At 41.8% G+C, this 22,322-nt stretch overlaps 2 protein-coding genes across 7 annotated transcripts in view; one reads left to right on the forward strand and one right to left on the reverse strand.

Annotated features, from left to right (window-relative positions):
• The window catches only part of TFB1M (transcription factor B1, mitochondrial), a 32,808-nt gene that overhangs the window by 5,540 nt on the left and 4,946 nt on the right, over positions 1-22,322 (reverse strand). For 5 of the 6 annotated variants that reach the window (XM_035108681.1, XM_035108682.2, XM_035108678.2 and 2 more), the window contains exons 4-6: positions 21,918-22,029; positions 20,346-20,497; positions 15,287-15,406 (exon numbers count right to left, since the gene is read on the reverse strand). In XM_035108681.1, coding sequence (XP_034964572.1) covers positions 15,287-15,406; positions 20,346-20,497; positions 21,918-22,029 — 384 coding nt within the window. The remainder of the gene's footprint in view (positions 1-15,286; positions 15,407-20,345; positions 20,498-21,917; positions 22,030-22,322) is intronic. The other variant, XM_035108684.2, reaches the window with a different exon arrangement.
• On the forward strand, positions 2,914-10,486 carry CLDN20 (claudin 20). Its single transcript, XM_060272776.1, has 3 exons — positions 2,914-3,027; positions 3,451-3,629; positions 7,564-10,486. The coding sequence occupies exon 3, from the start codon at positions 7,652-7,654 to the stop codon at positions 8,312-8,314; it is 663 nt and encodes a 220-aa protein (XP_060128759.1). The 5' UTR covers positions 2,914-3,027; positions 3,451-3,629; positions 7,564-7,651; the 3' UTR covers positions 8,315-10,486.

The following is a 22,322-nucleotide window of genomic DNA, read 5'->3' on the forward strand; positions in this document are numbered from 1 at the left end:
ACTAGGTCAGAAACAGTCATTCCATGAGCAAAGGACTTTCCACTTGTGGAAGTGGAAGCCCATATAAATAAATATTTTGGATAGTATGATACATGTTCCAATTAGTTTCCAATGGAAACTAAGATATACAGATATTAAGTACATTAGAATGTTTTCTTTCTGTGGAAATACAAAGCAATTTCATTACTTCATTATAGGCTTGGACTCTTAGAATACTAGGAAAGCTGCTTTGTTACTACGGGAACAGTTATAGAAAATGCTGTTCCCTTCTGATTGGATGCTTTGAAATTACTAACATTATATCCTATTTCTTCGTTGTGCATACTAACAGGCTGAATTTCAAAATCTAACAAGGTACACACAAGCATATTTTAAAACTGCTGATAATCATACCACCTTTACCTTATTTTGCAAATGTTTTTTTAGAAAACATAAAATTACAGCTAAGACAAAATACAAGCTCATCTACCTACACCCCAGCCCCGGCACAATTCTGTCACTTCTGTTGTCCAAGCTTGTTTTGTTTTGCAAACACAAGCCTGGATTTTGTCCAGGGTGGAATCTACATACATATAAAAAGCATTCTGAAAATGCATTTTTTTAAAAAGCGTTTGTAAAAATACAGTGTATTTTCCATAAGGCTCATCATCACCATTTAGTGTCACATTGTATATTGCACTTAAAGCACACTTAAAACATTTTATTTGCAGGTGCAGCCTATAGCTAAGTCCCAGTACATTAAGAAAAAGGACTTCTGGATAAACAGATTGCCTTTTTGAATCCTTTTCTCAAACAACATGCAGCTATATACAGTGATAATGTAATAAACATTTTAAAACTATATTGTGTTAACTCCCTAGTTTTGCTCCTCCAACTTTACCATCCTTAGCTGCTGCCTCAGAGTGTCCTGCTCTTTTAAACTCCAGCCAGTCTACTTTAATGCCCCTTCTATCGGAATTGTTTGCCCAAATAGAAACATCTACATTTATTTATTGGTTTTTTATTTTTGGTAAATGCACAATGCAAACTCCAATCTCCAATGGCACCACCAATCTATATTATTCAGTGTACAGTCCATTCCTTCCCACCTTTCAAGCAAAACTGAAGCCTGCGTTTTCGTCAAGGATAAGGATATGCATACAGGTATGTTTCGTTACCCTTGCTTCTTCCATATGTCTCTTGCCATTTAAAAAGTTTTATATTACAGTATAGATTTTTCAGGGTGGATACCTGCTTCATTTTATCTGGAAAATTCTGTAAACACCATACAAGGTCAGTGCTAAAACTATACGGCCTAGGCCCAGTGTACCTGAAGGTGTGTCTCCACCCCCATTGTTCAACCCGGACACTGAGGTCCAGCGCCAGGGCCTTCTGGCAGTTCCCTCACTGCGAGAAGTGAGGTTACAGGGAACCAGGCAGAGGACCTCGGTAGTGATGCCTGCCCTGTGGAAAACCCTCCCACCAGCTGTCGAAGGAAAAAACAACTACCAGACTTTTAGGAGACATCTGAAGGCAGCCCTGTTTAGGGAAGCTTTTAATATCTGTAGGACAATTGTATTTTAATATTTTGTTGGAAGCCACCCAATGTGGCTGGGGAAACACAGCCAGATGTGTGGGGTATTATTAATTATTATTATTATTATTATTATTATTATTATTATTATTATTATTTTATTAATTTAAAATAGAACATGTACCTAATGTTTGCTCATGATTAGTTCCCATGGATTTCAATTTACTTGCTATTAAGCATGGCTAGAAATGCAGCTTAAAATAGTCTACATTTCACTATCTATATAAACCAGTATTGTTCATTTTAAAAATGCAATAAAAGCCATTTATACAAAAATTTGTCTGCTCTTGAAGCTTAAGTACTTATTGCAACTTCACAAAATGAGTAAGGTAAAACATTCCTTTATTTGCAAAAAGGATTGAGCGCCTGTGGCCCTCCCAATTTAATGGAGCCCAACTTCCATTAGCATAGCCAGTGGTCAGGGATGGTGGGAACTGTAGTCCAGCAGCATCTTGTGGGTCAGTTTCCCCAATTTAGAGGAATACTAGCCTAGCAACTTCATAAATGAGTTACAACCACATGTACTTTTGCTGTGCATTTCCACTGTCAGCCATGGGGTCCACTGAGTAAGCCATCCATTTCAATGCTTTAAACAAATTTAATCCCATTAAGTCAAATACATGTGCAGCCCACTGCTACTTATGCTACTTATACTCAGGTATAAGTCCCACCAAGTTCAATTAGACTTGCACCCCAATGAAGTGTTTTAATAGAATTGTAGTCCTCTCCAGACATGACATGAAAAGCTTCCAAGTGTTTTCAAAGCGCATGTGACGCGGAAACAAACCCCTATCCTTATACTGGGCCGGAGAAGGGAAAGGATTTATCCTGTTGCTGCAATGAGCTTCACTCCCAAGCAGCTTCATTCCCAAAGCTCAATCAGAGACCCTGTTGCAGCCCAGGGTCAACCATTACCAAGCCCAGACACAATCACCAGAGGCTGTAGAAATCAAATGTGAAACTGCATTACTGTGGTATGGATCAGCCTTAAAAACTCAACATTAAAACTGTTCTGAGAGGAAAACGTAGAATCCCAGTTACTTCCAAGACAAATGAAGCAAGGGATACATAGCTGCCAAGCTTTCCCTTTTCTCGCGAGGAAGCCTATTCAGCATAAAGGGATAACTTGGCAGCTATGAAGGGATAAAATTATGTAGCTGTCAACTATCACATGCTACAAACCACTGCCTTTTCCCTTTCCACACACTGCGAAGAGTCAGACGACGATAGGGAGAACTCATATTTATCTTGCTGCACAATCAGCAGGTTTCCCTTCCCATTTTCTTTGCTTTATATAGTCTCCCTCTTGCTGACTTGTCAGGATCTCCTCAACAGTGCTCTGTATTTAATCACAAAGCCTCATCAGCATTACTACTTTATTTTGCCTTCTGGTATTTAGGAAAGGTGACTAATTACAGAAAGACCTAGAGAAGGCTACAAGCTACTAGTAGCAGGTATGTAAAACCATATACCTTCGTCACTTTAAATATATTTCTGCACCATAATTAATAGCAGGAATTATAAACTTATTGTGGAGGATTTGGGGTAGTGGTGGCTGTTTGCAATGTAAATTCTGATTTGCAGGTGCAGTAAAGGTCACTCTGAAGTTTCATTTCCTTATAATTAAAGCAGCTTTTAAAATATAGGGTTGGGGGGAATAAAAGTTTGTGTTTTTTGAAATACATATTGCTCTACATTTCTCCTGATTTCTAAACTACTGTCAAACATTCATCATAGAATCTAGAAATCATTGTATTTTTAGAATTAAGGGTTTGCATGTGTTTCCTCCATGATCTCTTTGCATTTGCTCCTTTCAACAAACTATCCCCCCCCCTTCAGTGCAGATTCATTAAACAAAGTAGTTCTTTATTCTCCAGTAGATGGTACTAAGACAGGGAATGGGCAGGACTGCTGTGGTCATAGCATCAGAGAGCTATTTTTGTTTTTTTTTAAAAAGCAATGCATTTTTTTTAATGAAGAGAGATTTTTACACTCAAGAGGAGTTGTTTCTACGACTTATACTGCCAAGAAAGCACCCTGAATCTCCCATTTAGCAGTAAGTACTGAAATTCATTAGACTCTGTACATTACAGTTTATGGTGTTTAAAAATGTTCTAGCCAAACATTGCAGTTTAATGTGCGTGTAATTTAGTCAGCTTATAGCAGTTATTGGGGTAAACTACCATTCGTATTGTCATCATGCTTGTTTTAATTTTTAAAGCTGCTGAAATGCAAAATCTGAAGCAACGATAAACTGTAAAAGAATGAAGGGTAGACAGTGCCACGCAGGGATGGCTCCATTTCCCACCCTAGCAGCCTATGAAATGGATGTGGAGTAAACAGGGGCACCTGCTCTGTGGCAGATCCATGGGTTGGTTGGTTGGTAGCCTGCTGGTCCCACAGAAATATAGATCTAGTTAACAAGTCAATCTCTGTTGTGAAAGAAAGGCGGCATAGAAATAAATGAATAATACAATAATAATATAACAGGACAGCTCTCCTGACCAGTTTCTCTTACTGATACCAACTTCTGTTACTAATTTATCTTACTGAGAAATTAATAAAGCAAAATTTCCTGAAGTTGTCAGAACCAATCAACTTTTTCCGCCATGGCAGCAGTTCCATAAAATGATCACTAACTGGGTATCACACCATAGCTGCCAAGTTTTCCCTTTTCTCACGAGGAAGCCTATTCAGCATAAGGGAAAATCCCTTAAAAAAAGGGATAACTTGGCAGCTATGTATCACACTTTTCAAAGACTACCAGAAGGGCAGGAAAGAATGTGTATCTCTGCACTGGTAGCAAATGGGGCAGATAACTAAAATCAGTTTCTCTGCTGAAAGGGGGAGAGAGGGCATGGAAACAGAAAATTGTTCTGAGTAGCCCAGGTGATATTTGCTCCCCTTGGCCCGTGACACAATCAAAAGATGCCAAGAGAACTTCACATCTGCCTGAAATGCTTTTAATGTACCTTTTGAAAAAATAAGTTAAATTATAGATCACAGCGGACAGACGGTTACTCCCTTCTCTACACAAGTTGCAGTATAATATGTGTGGTGGGTGGTGAAAAGGGTACAGTGGTGCCTCGACTTACGAATTTAATCCGTTCCGAAGGCACCTTCATAAATCAAAAAATTCGTAAGTCGAAAAACGCCATTGGAAACGCAATTTCCCATAGGAATGCATTGAAAACAGAAAAATTTGTAAGTCGAAGCAACCCTATCTAAAAATTCGTAAGTCGAAAAATCCCTATCTAAAATCGCTGCAGTTATTCCCCGGATTTCGAGACATTTGTAAGCGCGCGACCATTACCCCCATTCGTAAGTCGAAAAATTCGGTTGTCGAGTCGTTCGTAAGTCGAGGTACCACTGTACTTTGGCTCATACAACAGAAGAGATGGCAATTAGGGTTCGTGGGGAACTGAGCAAGATTTGTTTAGAAAGCTTATTAAAGTGCTTCTTTAGCTTTAAAATAATTATCCAGAAAATAAAATACCTATTAAAGGACAGACAGCATCAATTATATAAAATATATGTATAAAACTAAGCAAATCTAGTTTCTTTCTCTGGTCCAAGAAGAAGTTAAAATCAGATGTCATAACAGATATACAAATGCCACCCCCCCCCAAAAAAAACCCCCACACAGGTGGGCAGACCCTTGTTCTAAGCATAAGTGCATGCAATGTAGTATTTACAGAAAAGGTCAAAAGTTCTTTTTTCTTAAACCACTCTATTCTTCAAAATATCTAGCTAAGCAGGTTAAAAAAAAGGCTGTTTCAGCATAACGTTTTCATGTTTTTAAGATGTTGGCAGCACATTTCCAAGTCTTGTTATATACATGAGAAATGCATAAGTGGAAGAATCCATTAATTACTGGATTCTGAATATGCTCAGGCTTGTATGTCAATTACATGCTGCTTTTCACAAGATATGTTAGCTCATCTACCATGAGTATAAGCCCAGCCTTTCAAATTCAAATACATGTATTTTTTAAAAAAATCTAAACACACCAAGTCCTACTGTTACTTCTATTATACAGGTTGGCTCCAAATAGGACACACATATGCACTGAATTAGACCACTGGCCCATGTGGGCCAGCATTGTCTGTTGCACTAGGTAGCAACCACCCCCCCCCCCGAATACACTTTGTGCACTTTTCCACTGAATCCAAATGGTTTAAGAGGTACTGAACCCATGTCCATTTCAATGTGGCAGGATGTTTGCAGACGGAGAGGACCTAAATGTAACACCTAGAGCAAAAATGTATTGGATTTCCCCAAGCCTTTCTGCTTAGACCTTCAAGTGGTTCACTGGTAAAGTCCTACCAAAATTAATGGACCTGCAATTTTATCCACCCTGTTACTAAATGATACCACCCAACTTAAGTCACTGGCACTTTTTTAAAGCTAAGAATGCCAGTAAGTGGTCTTATGAACAGCTAAATTAATTAGATGAGCTTGCATGCATTACTTTAGGATTAATAGTATAAAACTAATGACCTTTCTCTATAGTTAGAATGCTCAAATCTCCTCTCCTTCTAAATCTAATTCATTTGAATTGGAATTAAAAGTAATTATAACATTATTATTCTATAATTTTCATTATCATGGAAAATACGCTAGCTCTTTGTTCAACAAACTATATGAAACCTAGAGCTATATAAGAGTTTTCAATGTACTGTAGTTTTCAATCATTTAGGCTGCAAGGAAATGATCCAGCTAATGTTAAGAACATTTAAGTGTCACTGATTTCAACGGCAGCATTGATTTCAGAGTTAACATGCAGCTGACCCTGCCATTTAAAACCAACAATATCTAAATGTACTTACATTTAGCTGAATCATTATTTCAGTCTTTAGTAATAGCTTTATTTACTCTTAGTTATTGTGCTATGTCAGAGGTGGTTAGTATGAATCAAGGGATAGGGTAAATTTAAGTTTCTAGTCCTTAGGAAATTCAAGTACTATATGGCCAACACAGAAGTTTAAACTTTGCTCTTCAGAAAATAGCAAGGGAACAGATTTTCTGTAAAACAACAACTTGGGACCAGTTTACCTGAAAGAATGCCTTAATTCATATGTCTACTCAAACACTTTGATATGAAGAACTGGCACTGTTACAGGGGGTGACATAATACCAATTCTGCATTCATAAGAAAGCAATCTTTTAGTGCTGCAGCACCCACACTTTGGAACCCCCTGCCTATTGACATCAGACAGGGGCCTTCACTGTGCTCTTTTTGATGCCTGCTAGAATCATTTTTGTTTAGATAATCCTCCTGAGATGGGTAGAATTTTGATGTGTGTTTTAATCTGTTTTTAGTTTACCACTGATTTATTTTAAAAATAATTGTTTTAACTGCTTTTATTGATCATATTATTCTCTTTGTAAACTGCTGGGGTTTTTTTAAACAATGAAGCAGCGTACAAATTTTATGACATAAATAAAAGAGCACTTGTTGAACCATTAAAAACCATGGAAATGGGGAAAAGATTATACTGACCTAAATTTCCAAAAATTAAAATTTCCTATGGAAACTGGGAAGAAAGTATATACTTACAAGCCACTGGTTTAGTTAATTGTAGATTTGAATAGATACCTTGTTCTACTTTTGTGCCACAGAAGCGAGATGGCCACTGAGGGCAAGAATAGCTCAATTTTGTATTTCTGTGTTTTTTGGCATTTACATGATCCTAGTCTTGTGCCTTCAGTGTTTCAATTTGAGTTTTCTTGAGGTGGCAGAATATTGAAAGGTAGTTCCTTGTACTCAGTCGCTCACACACTGTTCATTTATAATCATTTCTGTTCCAAGTGCCCTGTGTACAGCTGCTCTGTGCTTTCGTAGCCTTCTCATCTGCTGCAGGGTCACGTTCAGTCATTCATTCAGATAGCAGTGATTTTAAATGCAAGTGTTCTAGTTTGCTCAATTCTCTTTCCTTTGCCCCTGCCATTTCCCCCCTTCCTCCCCCCCTTCTATCGCATGCGGACAGCTATAGCTGTGGCTGGGGAGCCATCAGGCATACAAAGGTTTACAACAGGAGAGGAACAGGCAGACAAAAGGTGACAGCACATCTCATCATGGCATCAGCAGCTCTACAGTTCTTTGCTTTCATTCTAGCCTTGTTTGGCGTTTTTGGTGCAATTACAGCCACCTTGTTGCCCAACTGGAAGGTGAACGCAGACGTAGGTTCAAACATCATCACAGCCATAACTCAGATGCAAGGACTCTGGATGGACTGCACATGGTACAGCACCGGGATGTTTAGCTGCACATTGAAATATTCAATCCTCTCCCTCCCTGTTTACATCCAGGCAGCACGGACCACCATGGTGTTGTCTTGCATCCTCTCCACTTTTGGAATCTGCATCGCCACTGTGGGGATGAAGTGCACTCGGCTGGGAGGAGACCAGGACACCAAAAGCCACACTACATTTGCAGCAGGAGTCTTCTTTATCCTTGCAGGTATATTCAGCTTGATACCAACAGCCTGGTACACGAGAGAAATCATTTCAAATTTTCTGGACCCAACAGTCCCAGAAAGCAGTAAGCATGAACCAGGAGGAGCAGTTTACATTGGATTCATTTCAGCAGGACTTCTGCTCACTGCAGGTGCCATCTTTGGCACTTCCTGTTTTACAAAGCAGCAAAGAGCATGGATTTATCCCAACAAAATGCAGCAACAGTTCCCAGCTGCCCAGCAAGAGAACAACACAGGCTACAACCTGAAGGATTATGTGTAAATACTGTACATTTGTCACTCAGGGCTCCTGCTCAGTTGGGGGTGTGTGTGTTTATTGTAGTTCTGGGTTTTTAAAAATATCAAAGAAAGTTTTTTGTTCTTGGTGCAAGTGTCATAATTGCATTCTGGTATGGTACTGGGGAAAATGTAAATCACTGCAACAACCATTAATTTATGTTGATATTGCTTTGCAACTGAATTGTATTAGAAAAAACAAACAAAAAGAACAGTAAAAATGTGTACAGGTTGTTGTTTTTTAGCATGTGAAAGGCGATATCTGTAATGTGGCTTACTTAATTTCAACACGACTCTAATTTTAATTAGGGTATCCGCCAAACCTACTCTGCCTTTATGTGAAACCCTATGTATTGTTTTTTAAATTGTAGCTTTCATTGTCAATACCCAACTACCATGGTAACTAAATTTCTTCATTTAAAAACAAACAAAGCCTCGTGTATTTGCATATCAGAGGCTGAAGACACTGCTTCAGTTGTTGCCAAACCTGCCCCCTCATCTCCTGACCACCTGCAGCAGATTCCATTTTTATGTTTTTTTAAAAAATGTCTACTTAGCAGACTGCAGTTAATTGAAGGATTAGACACAACTCAGGACTAAGAAATGGGTGTAGCAGCAGCAGCCTCTGTAGCTAAAAGAGACTTGAACCCTCCAATTTCATCCCCCACTTTAAAAATATTTTTTGTCTCCTCCTTGACTTCTGTATGTTATACCCAAGTCACTGCATGATTTAACTAACCAAAATGCATCTGTTTAGGGCTACAGTGTGATTTTAACCTGTACATAATTTGGTTTCTTTAAATCCTTTATTTTATGAAAACTATTTACTATTGGATCAGAGTTACTGGCAATCTGCCACACAAAGAGTTCTTGCAGGTGATAGCAACTCAGTTTGCAATTACTTTGTCAGCATGATTCACTTGGTTAATTTTCCTTGCTTCTCATAACCTTCTTTTTAACATGCTGAAATGATTATTAGTCGCTGTGGGGAACCCCTCATTTCTATTCAGGAGGCGAGGCAGGGTTTGAATCCTTTGATATATAAGGAAAGGAATAGAAAAGGGACGTTTGGTCCATAACTTGAGACACATGTGTAAATTTGCATACATACAGATATTCTAGTGCAAATATAAGGAGTTCACTAAAGAATATGGCTTGGCCTCTTGTAAAAGATGAGTAAGATTATTAGTTCCATATTAGTTTTAATTTTTCTACCCATCTTTCAAATAATAGCGCTGAGCTGGAGATGTGAACAGCTCTTCATAGAAAAGGTACAGGAAAAGGGCACCAAAATGACCAGGGAGCTGAAGTAACTCCCATACTAAGAAATGTTGCAACATTTGGGTCTTCTTAATTTACAAAAAAGGTGAGTAAGAGGGGGACATGCTAGAGGTGTATAAAATAATGTCTGGTGTGAAGAGAGATGTTTTCTTGCTCTTTCATACTACTAGCTACTAGCCAGGTTCATTGAATAAGGCTGAATGGTGGGAGATTCAAGACAGGAACTGTTCACACACTGCATAGTTAAACTGTGGAATTCACCATCACAAGATGTGGTGATGGCAACAAAGTTAGAGGGCTTTAAAAGGCGATTAGACAAATTCACAGAAGATAAGGCTATTAATGACTACTAGCAATAATGGTTATAGGCCACCTTCAGGATAAGAGGCAGCATGCCTCAGTGTGTCAGTTGTTTGCAAACAACAATAGGGGAAAGTCTATTGCCCTAGTGTCCTTTTCGTGAGCTTTACAGGGAAGTCTGGTTGGCTACGTGTGAGAAACAGAATGTGGGACTAGACAGGCCTTTGGTTTGATTCAGCAGGGCTCTTCTTAATCAAATGTGAAACATGTTTTAAAAATCAATAAACTTGTTTCATTACCCACTGTAGATTGATGGACAGGACAGACCAAGAATGTACCAAAGTTATTTGGTGATTGCAGTGGTTCATTCTGCTGCATTCTGCAATTTTAGGTCTGTAAATAATAAGGTGTCTACCCCGCCTCCCCCCCCCCAGCCAACAACTCTTTTAGAATGAATGAATAAATACTGTCTTATTTTTATTGCAAATACCTGTGATACCTAAACAAGTTACCCAAACAGCTCAGGTGTGTTTTGGGGCTTTTTACAGTCCAATGTATATATTTTTTCTTAAATAAATAAAAGATATGCTAAAACTTAAACCAGGAGAAATAAGATTCATAGAAATATTAATGTTGCTACTTGATCATCAAGATCATGGTATGAAAGGAAAACCAAATACAGAATCCTCCACATGTATGACACCCACAGAGTAAGACATATAATCCAGACCACATTGCTCCCCGAACAGGGAGATCTAGAAGCAAACATAGCCCCTAGAAGAGAATACAAGCTCTTCTGAGCTACAAGCTTGAATGTAATAGTTATTCCAAAGCAGTCTCAATTATTTCAGCAGGTTTAATTCTCAAACAAACAATGGTGGTTTATCAGTGTAAGCAGTATGGCCATCATTTTCTCCAATGCATATTCGTAGCTCTCTTTAGAATACATCAGAGATCCAGAAAGTATTTGGGGCTTGGGCTTGGGGGGGGGGGGGAATCCAGCAAAAATATAAAATATGATAGGCAACAGCCTGGCACTCTGAACTGCTTCTGTACACTTTGTGTATTAAGCATCCCATCTGTAGAATTATTTAAAAGTTTGCAAAACTGAAACATATTGTCTGAACTTAAGGACTGAAAGGCAAGTTTGGAAGGTTCCATTAGCACAAATAACACAATATTAGAGCACTACAGGGCGATTCCAGCTAAACGCTTAACAGGCTCAGCTTTTAAATAAAGAAGTGAAAATACTCTGACAGACTACAAAGACAGTGCTGAAAAATGACACCAAGCAATTGCTGCCAACAAAACCATGTCAGAGCAAACGAAATGCCACATACAGAGAGACAGAGAAGGGGAATAGTCATTAACAGTGAGCACCATCCCTAAAGGCATATATTCTTGCTACAACATTCACATAGAAAGACACATCCAGTACAAGGGTGGGAGGCAGGTGAATAGAGCACCATCAGGAACAGAGCAGATGGCACCACATACTAATGCAGATGAAATTAACATACACAACTCTCCATTGCTACCACCATGGTGATCTCAAAAGACAAAACAGATCTGCAAGACAAACAAGTACCCTGTTGCTGGCACAAATGAACATTACATGACACAACAACAACACATGGCTCAATAGGCCAAGAGAAAAAAGCAGACCGAGCTCAGTCTCTGTTCTTCTCTCCTACAGACAAAAAGGACCACCTCCACTATGCAAGAAACAGGAATTATTACACCTGAAATCCAGAATGTCTTACACAAAACATTCTACTATATCCCACCAAGTTCTGAGAATCCCCAAGACTACTGTTGAATGTTTATAGAGGGGTATTTCCAGATGCACATAGAATGGGGAAAAGGCAACACTGTACAGAAAGCCCCCAACTTACATGGGGGTTACATTCCAGGGATAGCGCCTAAAGCCAAAAAACAGCCAAACCTCATTGGGTGGGTTCAATGGCAGGTGGGCTTCCCAAAGCCTTTTTTCCTGGAACTACGTCCCCTTTCCAAAAAAATTTAACTGCCACACACTTAAATCTAAATGTGCACAAGCAGGCTTGCTGTTACTACATTTAGAAAGGGAATAATTTTCATGCAGTAAGCTTCTGACAGTACGTACTTGAATGACTTCTGATTGTTTCAACCTAACAATGTAGATCAGGGGTCACCAAACTAAGGCCCGGGGGCCAGATGCAGTCCATCGCCTTCTCAATCCGGCCCGCGGACGGTCCAGGAATCAGCATTACATGAGTAGAATGTGTCCTTTTATTTAAAACTAGCTGACCCGGCCACACGTTGCTGTGGTACTTTCCTGTGACCCCCCCACCCTGTCACGATCCATGATGTATCCTGCCCCTCCTCCCTCCACCCCGGCTCATCCCTGTGTTTCGGTAGGATACCCTTCCCTCTGTTGTCCCTGGGGAGTGTTGGCCCCTCCCCCCTGTATTTCCATACCTTGACCCCCACCCTTCGAAAAGGAACTGTCAGGTTCTGGGTTCTATTTCCCAGCATGCACTTTTGTCTGAACCCTCTGTTGTTCCTGGGGAGTGTTGGCCCCTACCCCCGGTATCTTCCTACATTGGCCCCCATCATTGGAGAAGGAGTTGTCAGTTTCTGGGTTCCATTTCCCAGTATTTACTTTTGTCTGAACCCTCTGTTGTTCCTGGGGAGTGTTGGCCCCTACCCCCGGTATCTTCCTACATTGGCCCCCATCATTGGAGAAGGAGTTGTCAGTTTCTGGGTTCCATTTCCCAGTATTTACTTTTGTCTGAGCCCTCTGTTGTCCCCTCCCCCCTGTATCTCCATGCATCGGCCCCTGCGCATGCATCGTGAACATTTCTATATATTTAGATTAAGGATGGGGGGTGATGATGTGCCCTGGGACCCAGAGAACTACTTAAAAGTGGCAAGAGGAAGGTAGGGGATTGTAAATGGGGGGGGGGTGGCCACTGCAAATATCTGAGGACTTAAACTGGGGAGAGAAAGTGCATGGGTTTTTTAAACAATCAGTTGTTTCTCCTAAAATAAGACATTTGTGCAATATAAGTCATACCCCGAAAATAAGACATAGTGATAGGCGCAGTTCTGGAGGGCCCCAAGGAAGAGGCAAGGCTGGACGCGTAATGAAAAATAAGACATCCCCTGAAAATAAGCTACGTCAGCCCATGACCTATTTGAGCTCCTCCTCCCCCCACCTCCCACCCAGGGCTCCATTTGGGATAGTATTTAATGGGCTGTAGACCTGAGGCCTAGTATGTAAAATGGAGCCAAGGCCTCCTGTTTTACAGGATCTCGTGGCAGAGGCGGGGTTTGTGGGTGTGTTGTGTTGTTGTGGCTATTTCCTGTGAATGGCACCATGTGTCCCGATCCATGATCTATTCAGTTTGTCCCCCCCCCCATGACCGGTGTGGTAGTGTTGCTAAATGGTAAAGTAAAAACCCCTTGGCATGCAGGGGCCTACATAAATCAAAGGCTGTGGTGTGGCCTGTGCCACCCCCCCCCCCAGGCAGGCCCCGACCTCCACTTGCCAATGTTGGTTTTTTGGTGGGTTTTGTGCCACAGAAATTTGGTTTGTGGGTGTGGCTTAGATTTCACAGGAAGGGAGGGGGTGGAGGAGGGTACTACGCCACTTGAGGGCGCTGTTTGACTTGGTGGAAAAGCAGGTCTGCACCTGGGCAGGTGTGCGATTTGAGGGATTTTTGCCCCCAACAACGCTCTAGGAGTGGCCTGGATCGTTGTGTCAAAATTTCAGAACGATCGGTCAAGCGGTTACGGAGAAAAGTGTCAAACGGAATTTCACGATTTTTACATTTTTATATATATAGATGCATCTATGGGTTATTTGTGGGGCCTGTCTGGTGTTTGTACATGAACAGAATGTGTCCTTTTATTTAAAAAGCATCTCTGGGTTATTTGTGGGGCGTAGGAATTCGTTCATTTCCCCTCCCCCCCAATATAGTCCGGCCCCCCACAAGGTCTGAGAGACAGTGGACCGCACCTACTGCTGAAAAAGTTTGCTGACCCCTGATGTAGATCAACCTTGGGCTACTTCATGACCACTATCACTAGGAAATCTGCCTTGCTTCTGTATCTCTTTAGTAGTATTTAGTAATAACTACAATCGGTCATCTCATTACTAAAAGCACGAATGATTGATTGAAAATCTCCATACCAACCTTGCAGAGTGAATTTATGAAACGTGTTTGACACATTTGTATCCTAGTCTCCTTCTAAGGAGTTGAGAACAGCATACATACAATTTATCAGATGAGGGCCAATAAACTGAGACTGAATCCCAATTAAAACATGAGGTTTTCTGGCTTGGTTGTTCCAAGATCCAAGAATTAAGTAGGTGCATTGATTAATATCCCAGATTAATCTCTCAATTAATACTCAATTGACTCTGCACTATTGGAAAAAATTCTGCTTATCATTTTAAGTCATCTCCAAATCAGCTTCAACCAAGTTTGATTGACTCCACTGCTGACAACTGGGCTTGTAGCAACTGAGTTGAAAATGACCACATCAATTTATATTCATAGCAGTGCTATAGGTTCATTCATCCTCTGCTAGTGCCAAGCTTAATCTTCAAGTCTGCATTCCTAGTCTGGTATTTGTCAGCTCCCTAAACCTTTACTTAGATCCCATGTTGACTGTAACTGGCTACTAATACATGGGCAAAAGCAGCTTTTCAGATTACATTCTTTCTCTGGGCATCAGTTGGTCAATCCTCAAAGTGCCAGTTAGCTGTAAATCTTTAAATTCGTGGTCCTGTCACTGATCAACACTAATGCCTATAGTTTCAGGAATTCCATGCAATTCATTTTGCTTTGGGGGATTTTCCTCACATGGCAGGAATCATTTTACAAAGGCAGGCTGCATTAAAATTGCAACACCATTAGAAAAGAGGTACCATTTGCAAGGCTACAGTTCAAAATGGTCAGTTTGAAGAATTACTCAAAAAGAAGTTGGTGATACAATTACTCAGTATCACAAACAAATCATGCTAGCAATCCAATTCTGATACATATTCTTCAGCAACAATATTACTGTAACGTGATGGCTGATCTATTGACCCATCTCTTGCTTTTGGCTATGAGCCTGGTACAATAAAACTCATAAGAAGCTATGATAAAAACCAGACACACTTGCGATTTGCCTGATGAATTCCTGTCCTTCTCAAGGGCAGGGGGCAGCCAACTCTAGGCAATATTTGCCTCAGGTGGATACAGTCAATGAGCAATTCCCTTTTCAGGATCTTTCTCAGATTCAGTCAGCACATTCAGCTTGCATTTATCTGCTGGTGGCTTTGCCATTTCAAGTTTGAAGCTTTAATTTCTAATTCTTAGTACTAAAGAAAGAAGAGACTCACCTCTGGCTTTGGAACAAAAGCTCGACCTGGAATTGTGAAACAGTTGTGAACAGTGCACAAGTACTGAGACATAATGGAAAGTCTGCTTCGCTGCCTGGCTCCTGTACTAGCTGTCAATCTCTGTGAAAGAAGCAAACACTTTTTGGTGAGTAAATTAATTCCAGCTAATTAAGCATTAACTTCTAGAAATTTAACAGATGATATTTAACTCGCTAAAAACAGAAGAGACTTTCAGAGCATTCTCTTAATCAGAAAAATGATCAAAACGCTTCTGAAGATGTCCATTAATGTCTAAGAAGGGCATGTGTTTTATGATAAATTATTTATGTAATTTATATACTGCCTTTCACACAAGCCACAGGGTGGTTTATGATAGGCATATTGATTTTTAAAACCTGTAATCCTTAAAAACACATACCGTGTTTCTCATATTATAAGACACGTCTATTTATTTTTTCCTCAAAAAAACACACTATGGCTTATTTTCAAGGGATGTCTTATTTTTTCCCTCCTCCTCCTGCCGCAGCCAGCATTGCTGCTGCGCCTATCACTATGTCTTATTTTCGGGGTATGGCTTATATTCCTTGAATGCTTAAAAATCCTGCTATGGCTTATTTTATGGGTATATCTTAAAATATGAGAAACAGGGTAACAAAGTAAAGGGCCCAAGCTGGGCTGGAATGGACAATCCCCGCCACAAGGAGCTTGCAGTCCATGCTAATCAATGCCAAGAGGAAACCCCTTTTTCAAGAGGGATCAGCACAGCTCAAGAACACAACTGGAACTAATCCCAATAGGGCTTCCACTTAGCATCAAAGTTAGGCATACTGGACCAATTTTGACCAACGGCCCAGATATCCCCATATCTATGATGCAAGCAGTGAACATAACTTCACTACTATGGGTCTCTTATATAAACAGAAAAGGTCCCTTTGTTCGCTAAGGAGTTTCTCATCTAGCAAAGGTATCAGATAATGAAAGATGAAATAAGTTTTCACCAATTCCCCCTTCACCCTAAAGCTCCCAGCACCATTATCCACAATGTACTGAAGGGTTTCCCAACCCACCAGATCAGATCTTTGGGAGACAAAAGAGGCAACTGGCAAAAATCACCTCTTCTGTTAGTGGAGGTATCTGTTGAGTCAAAAGCCCTTCTGCAAATGGATCTGCATAATTGCATTCAACCTGTTATTCCTGGGACTGGACACTTGGAGTTTATTACTGCAGTGTAATGTTATCGGCACTGGCGTATCTGAGCTCAGTTCAAGATACCGGTTTTTGAAATAATGCCTTCTGATCTGGGTATTTGGATGACCAGCTAGATACGCCTCATGTATTCCATTTAACACCTGAAGACTGTAGTTTGGTGTATGTCTATCAGAAACAAGCCCTTTCCAACAACTTTATGTAATGCTTTCTACAGGCAAGCTCTCCCCAGTAATTTCAGGAATCAGGCTTTTTCATAAGTCTTTAAGGACTGGCTGAAGTTGTCTTTAGGGACTTATTTCTATGGTTGCATTTATAAAAAAGAACAGTGTTGGGTCAGAAGCAGAGTAACAAGAATCAAAATCTTCTCTTAGCCATGAAGATCAGACATTGCATCCCTCATCTCTCTCAGGAAAACCTACTTCACAGGGATATTGTGAGAATAATGAAAGGGGGAATAATGTACAAAAGGCTGAGCTCTTTGAAGGAAGGACTGAATAAAGATGTACCTAAACTTGAAAGTGTGGGGAGAAAAGCTTTTAAAGACCAGAAAACTTACACCAAATCTACCTCATGCTATTACCATGATCATACCACATTTCCTGTAGCTTTGTTCCTAGCAGATAAGCACGAGAAACTCACTGTGCATGGTATTTTCCATCTCATTTAAGCTACATTTTGTGCAGAAGCACTATAATCTGCATGTCACACATTAAGGGAAAAATTGATCACATATACAGCTGGTTACAGCTATATAAAGCACAGACTCTCTATTTCCTCCTAGCTGCCAACATACTGTTCCCTTTCATTTCCAGCCTATTCCAGAATTACAAGCCTCATCCACTGGCTATATCACTAAGCTTAGAAAGCAGGTCACACTATCAAATATTTCAGCAAATCAAACACAGCATTTGTGCCAGAAACCACGTGGATTGAAAACTGATAAAAGGGATTTGTTTTGTCTCAAAAACTGCATCATCTTAAGAGGTTGGTGTTGATTATCCTTACATCATGGCAATAACATAAGGAACTGATACAGGGGCGTACCCAGGATCAAAACTGGGGGGGGGGGGCAAGCCATGGTCGTTCAGGGGCGGGGCCAAGGCACGGGAGGGGCCACAAAGTAGGAATATGGGCGGGGCTACAGGGCCAGCGGGCCCGACAACTCGGCGGCGGCGGCTGCAGCTGCAGCCAGTAAATGAACCCCCTAAACTCTCTCACACGAAATTCCCCTGCTCTGAAGCAGGGCCGTCTCTAGGCCCGGGTCCGGTGGTGCGGGGCGCCAGGCCACCAAGGGCGCTGCTGTGCCCGCTGAGAGGAGCGGCGGAGGCCGCCCCAGGCACACCTCTCAGCTGTTCATCAGCTTCAGGCTGCTTTCCGGAGGCGTGCGGGCCTGGGGCCGCCTCCGCCGCGCGCAGGGGCATCGCGGGCCCAGGGCCGACCCTACGGCCAGGCTGGGTTGCGCAGGGCTTCGGCCCTCCAGGTGACAGCCGCGCAGTGAGCTGCGCCCGCCGTGCCGGGAAATGGGGCGGGGTGGGGGCACCAGAGGGATCCGTCACACCACGGTGCCAGGGATGCTTAAGACGGCCCTGCTCTGAAAACACCGCTCCCATCCATTTACGGCTAGCCATCCCCCTGAAAAACCCCTTTGGGCCCCGCTTTCCCTCCTCCAGGTCCCCCTGAAGCCTTGCCAGTTCCCACCCTATATATCTGGGATGGGGAAGGAGCTCAGAGGTCTGCTAGTCCTGGGGTGCCATCCCCCCATGGCCTGGGAGGATACTGGGGACCCCCCCCGCCAAGCTGAGACCCTCAAAGAAGAAGAAGCTGCCACCGCCGCCTTCCCATCGCAAGGAAGCAAAAGATGGGAAAGGTGGGGTGGCGCAGCGCAGGCGAGCGAGCCCCCCCCAGATGCGACCCTATGGCGGCGGCGGCTCCCCTGCCCTCAACGCCCCTCTCTCGGCAGGGGCAGCAAGGGAGAGCGGCTGGGGGGCGCATTGCAAAGAAGGAAACAGCAGCCAATGCCCGCAGAGGGCAATGCCCGCAGGGGGAGCGGAGAGCTGTGCCGCCCCCCCAAGGCAGCTCCTTTCCTATTGCCGGGGGTGGGGGGCGGCGAGGAAGGGTCACTGCCGCTGGGCTACTCCTGCCGCCGGCAATCCGGCGCAAACGCCCCCACGCAGCAGCCACGACCACTGCCTTCGGGCGCCGCCCCCACTCCTCCTTTGCGGGCTTCTGCCCGCCGAGGCTGAACTGGCTCCTGTCCGTGCACTTCCTCTCCCGGCCCAGGAGTTTCAGTAGCAACTCCTAACTCAGGGGGGGTAGGGGGTGCGGAGGGGGGAAGGGGCGATACCCAGCCCGCGGCGCCGACGATCGCAGTGCAGCCTACCGGGAGGCAGAGCGCGGCAGCGGCTGCAACCAATGCAGGGAGCCGTGTCTCCTTCGCTTGCCAGCCCAGCAGAACTCTTAGGCAGTGGAGGTTGCTGCCCGGCAGGGCTTTCCATTGGGAGGCGCGAAGGCTTTAGTGGGCGGGAATTGGTGCAAATGTAGGCAGGGCGGGCACCAGCAGTGTGCACCAGCAGCGTTTCCTCCCCCTCTCTCCTCCCGTGTCAACAAGCGAGGCGCCTGCGCAGGGTGTTTGCTTCCCTAGTCGAGCCTGCAGTTTGGTCTTCTGGGGGGGCAGCTGCACCCCCCTGCCCCATGCTGGGTACACCCATGAACTGATATTAAACATTCATAAACTGCACTATGTAAGATGCAATACAGTATATAAAAGGCCAGCTTCAATACCAAGTATGACTGAAACAGTGGCTCCAAGGTGCTGGTAGCACCTGATAGCAATGGTGTCATACACACTTCCACACTTCCACCCCCAAGAGGTCAACCATATCTGCCACAGGTGACTTACAAAGCCAACACCTATTATGTATGGATTTACATACAAAATAGGCAGTGTTGGTCCCAAGTTACCACTCATCTCTTGCTCTCTCCCCAACAAAAAGAAACCCTGATCTCTTGCCATATACCAGCTTCACCCATTTTTTGCCCCTGCTTTGGAAGTTTATTGCAAGTGTTTTAATTATGCTGGGACAAATGTATTGTTAATGTAAGACCCCCAAAACACACACACACACACACAGAGAGAGAGAGAGAGAGAGAGAGAGAGAGAGAGTGCACTGTGCTCAAATAGCAGCCTGGGGGACTCATGGGTAGGAACGCTCTGTTGGACTATGCATAGTCTAAGTCGGCTACTTTGATAGATGTCTCTAGTTTTTGTCAGGACTTGCTTATGAAGCTGCTAGTAGTAGTAGTACAAAGCTATTAGTAGTAGTACAAAGCTATTTATTTATTTTGTTTATTTTTATTTAGGAGGAGGAGGAGGAGGAGGAGGAGGAGGAAGAAGAAGAAGAAGAAGAAGAAGAAGAAGAAGAAGAAGAAGAAGAAGAAGAAGAAGAAGAAGAAGAAGAAGAAGAAGAAGAAGAAGAAGAAGAAGAAGAAATGGATTCCCCTTGGAATAGTTGTGGATGAAAGTGATAATGGTTCCACTACTGTGTTTTCATCCTAAAAATGAATTCAGTAAACTGAAAAGCCAGAATTAAGGAACTTCAAAATAATACCTGTTGCACTTGGAAGAATTTAGTCTAACTTTTATATTAGCATAACATGCAATATAATTTTTGTTACAAAAAAGTTATTTCCTACAAATCTTGAAATGACTGAAAGAGCAACACACTAAGATTTACAGCATATTAAATGTTTCAAAAACACAGAAGCCAAATACAAATGAGACATTTCTTCATTTACATATTAGATCTGTTTCTGGTTTAATAATTTATAAGGAAGTAATAAGCAAACTTACCTCCCCAACTTCCTTCTGAAAGGTCAATGTCATCTGTGTTCTACCATATCTAAAAGGTCCATCTCTCTTTGATATATTTTCAAGCCACTTGATTATTAGAGGGGTTGAAACACTAAAAGGTAGATTTCCTATAATATGTATGTCTGGTGGATCTATAAGAAAGTGTGAAAGAAAACATTTTTACATATCTCTATGTGATTAATTGATATTTATGCAAGAATGAAACACATTTTTACTATGGGTGGGAACTGGCCACAAAATTTGACTCATCTCTGTACCTATGGGAAGCAACCTTCCTTTGCTCTGTGCATTTCCATTATCTGGGACCATTAATGAGATCTGTTAAAAATGAACCTGTTTCTCACCACCCCCAAATTACTAAAAATAGCAATATATTTTCCCTCTTTTTCATATACCTTTAAGTAGATGACATTTGCAGATATACAACCCCCTCCAAAATGGATTAAGCCTGCAAATTGGTAGGCAGATACATCCAGCAACCCTATTTTTACTATAGAGAATCCAAAATACTCATTACCACCTTAGTATTTTAGCATGCCTGATGAGACATTTAGTGTCATGTCTAGTTTAGCCCTATATGTTTGCTGAAAGATTCACACATCACACTGATGAAGCCTTATCAAGGTATATGTAACCAGCCAAAATAAATTCAAAAGAAAGCTAAAAAGTTAAAAAGAAGGGGCCTGTCACACCTTGCTTTGGTTAAGCCCAGAAAGAATTCTGAGGGTCCTATACATTTTGTTTGTATGTTGTTGTTTTTAAAAAGTCCACATTTTATTCAGGTGAATGTTAAAAAATGTGCAACAGACCTCCAAAATCCATTTTTTCCCTGTAATTTGTTTTAATTTGCTGAGGTTTCTGCCAAAAGTCAGGGTAGTATGAAGGTTCAATTTATTTTTCATAATGAGAATGCGCTGTCCCTTCCTTTGGTAGGTTCCCAATTTTAAAAGACACAAATATTCAATCAATTCCTAGTTTTTAAAATATCTGCATATGCCACTAAAACTGCAATCACCAACAACTAAAAATATTTGATAGCAGGTGGAAAGTGAATTATCTGAACCACAGTGGGAGAGGACCTGAAGACCAGGAATTTGAGACAAGCTTAGAAAGGCAGTCTGGGAATGATAGGTAGAGAAGCCCAAATTAACCACCCATCCCAGTGGGGGAAGAAGCCTTCTTATCATCAGTCTTCCATTTCCTCTCAGCAAGAATTAAACAGCTGGAAAGGAAGCACCAAACTTCTAAACAAGAGTGAAACCAAGTGTCAGAAACTGGTAAATACATTGAAATTGCATCTATACACTGTCAGAAGAACAAGTGTAGAAAAATGACTGCTTCACAAGGTATTCACCAACCGGAAACAATATCCACAATTGCTTTGAGGAAGCATAATGTTGAGACAAGTATACCAGTCTCCTAGCACTCACAGATAACCAAAAATATACAGACTACTTAGTGTTCCATTCATTCAATAAGCAGCTAGCAATTTTGATTACAGAAATATTTTTTTAAAATTATTCTGAATCGCTGTAGTTCTAGCATACTAACCATCTTCCCAGTTCTTCATAAGCTGTTCTGGAAAAGCTTTGCCTAATTTATTATACGTTAAAATGTCTCCATGAACAATACGAACTTTTCCTGGAGCTGCATCAGACAACATCTGTGATTTTTCAAAGAAAAAAAAAGTAAAAATAAGAGAAAGAAGGGGGAGGGATAAAGTATAGAAAGAAGAGATAGACACTACAAGGTCCTTTATCACAAATATATCTTAACCCTTATTCCACACACAGAAGAGTAAACCCTCCCAGCTCTCACCAGGAACCTTCCTACTCTTCCCCCAACCTCCCACCCTGGGAGATCCTCTCGACCCTGCCCCTCACATAGGGGTATTATTATTATTAATTTATTATTTATACCCCAGCCATCTGGCTGGGTTTCCCCAGCCACTCTTCC

This window comes from Zootoca vivipara, chromosome 3 (assembly GCF_963506605.1).
Source record: "Zootoca vivipara chromosome 3, rZooViv1.1, whole genome shotgun sequence".
Taxonomy (NCBI): Eukaryota; Metazoa; Chordata; class Lepidosauria; order Squamata; family Lacertidae; genus Zootoca; species Zootoca vivipara.

What these genes read in the sequence shown, in the direction of transcription:
- CLDN20 (XM_060272776.1), top strand. Translation starts at nt 7,652, where the DNA reads ATGGCATCAGCAGCTCTACAGTTCTTTGCTTTCATTCTAGCCTTGTTT.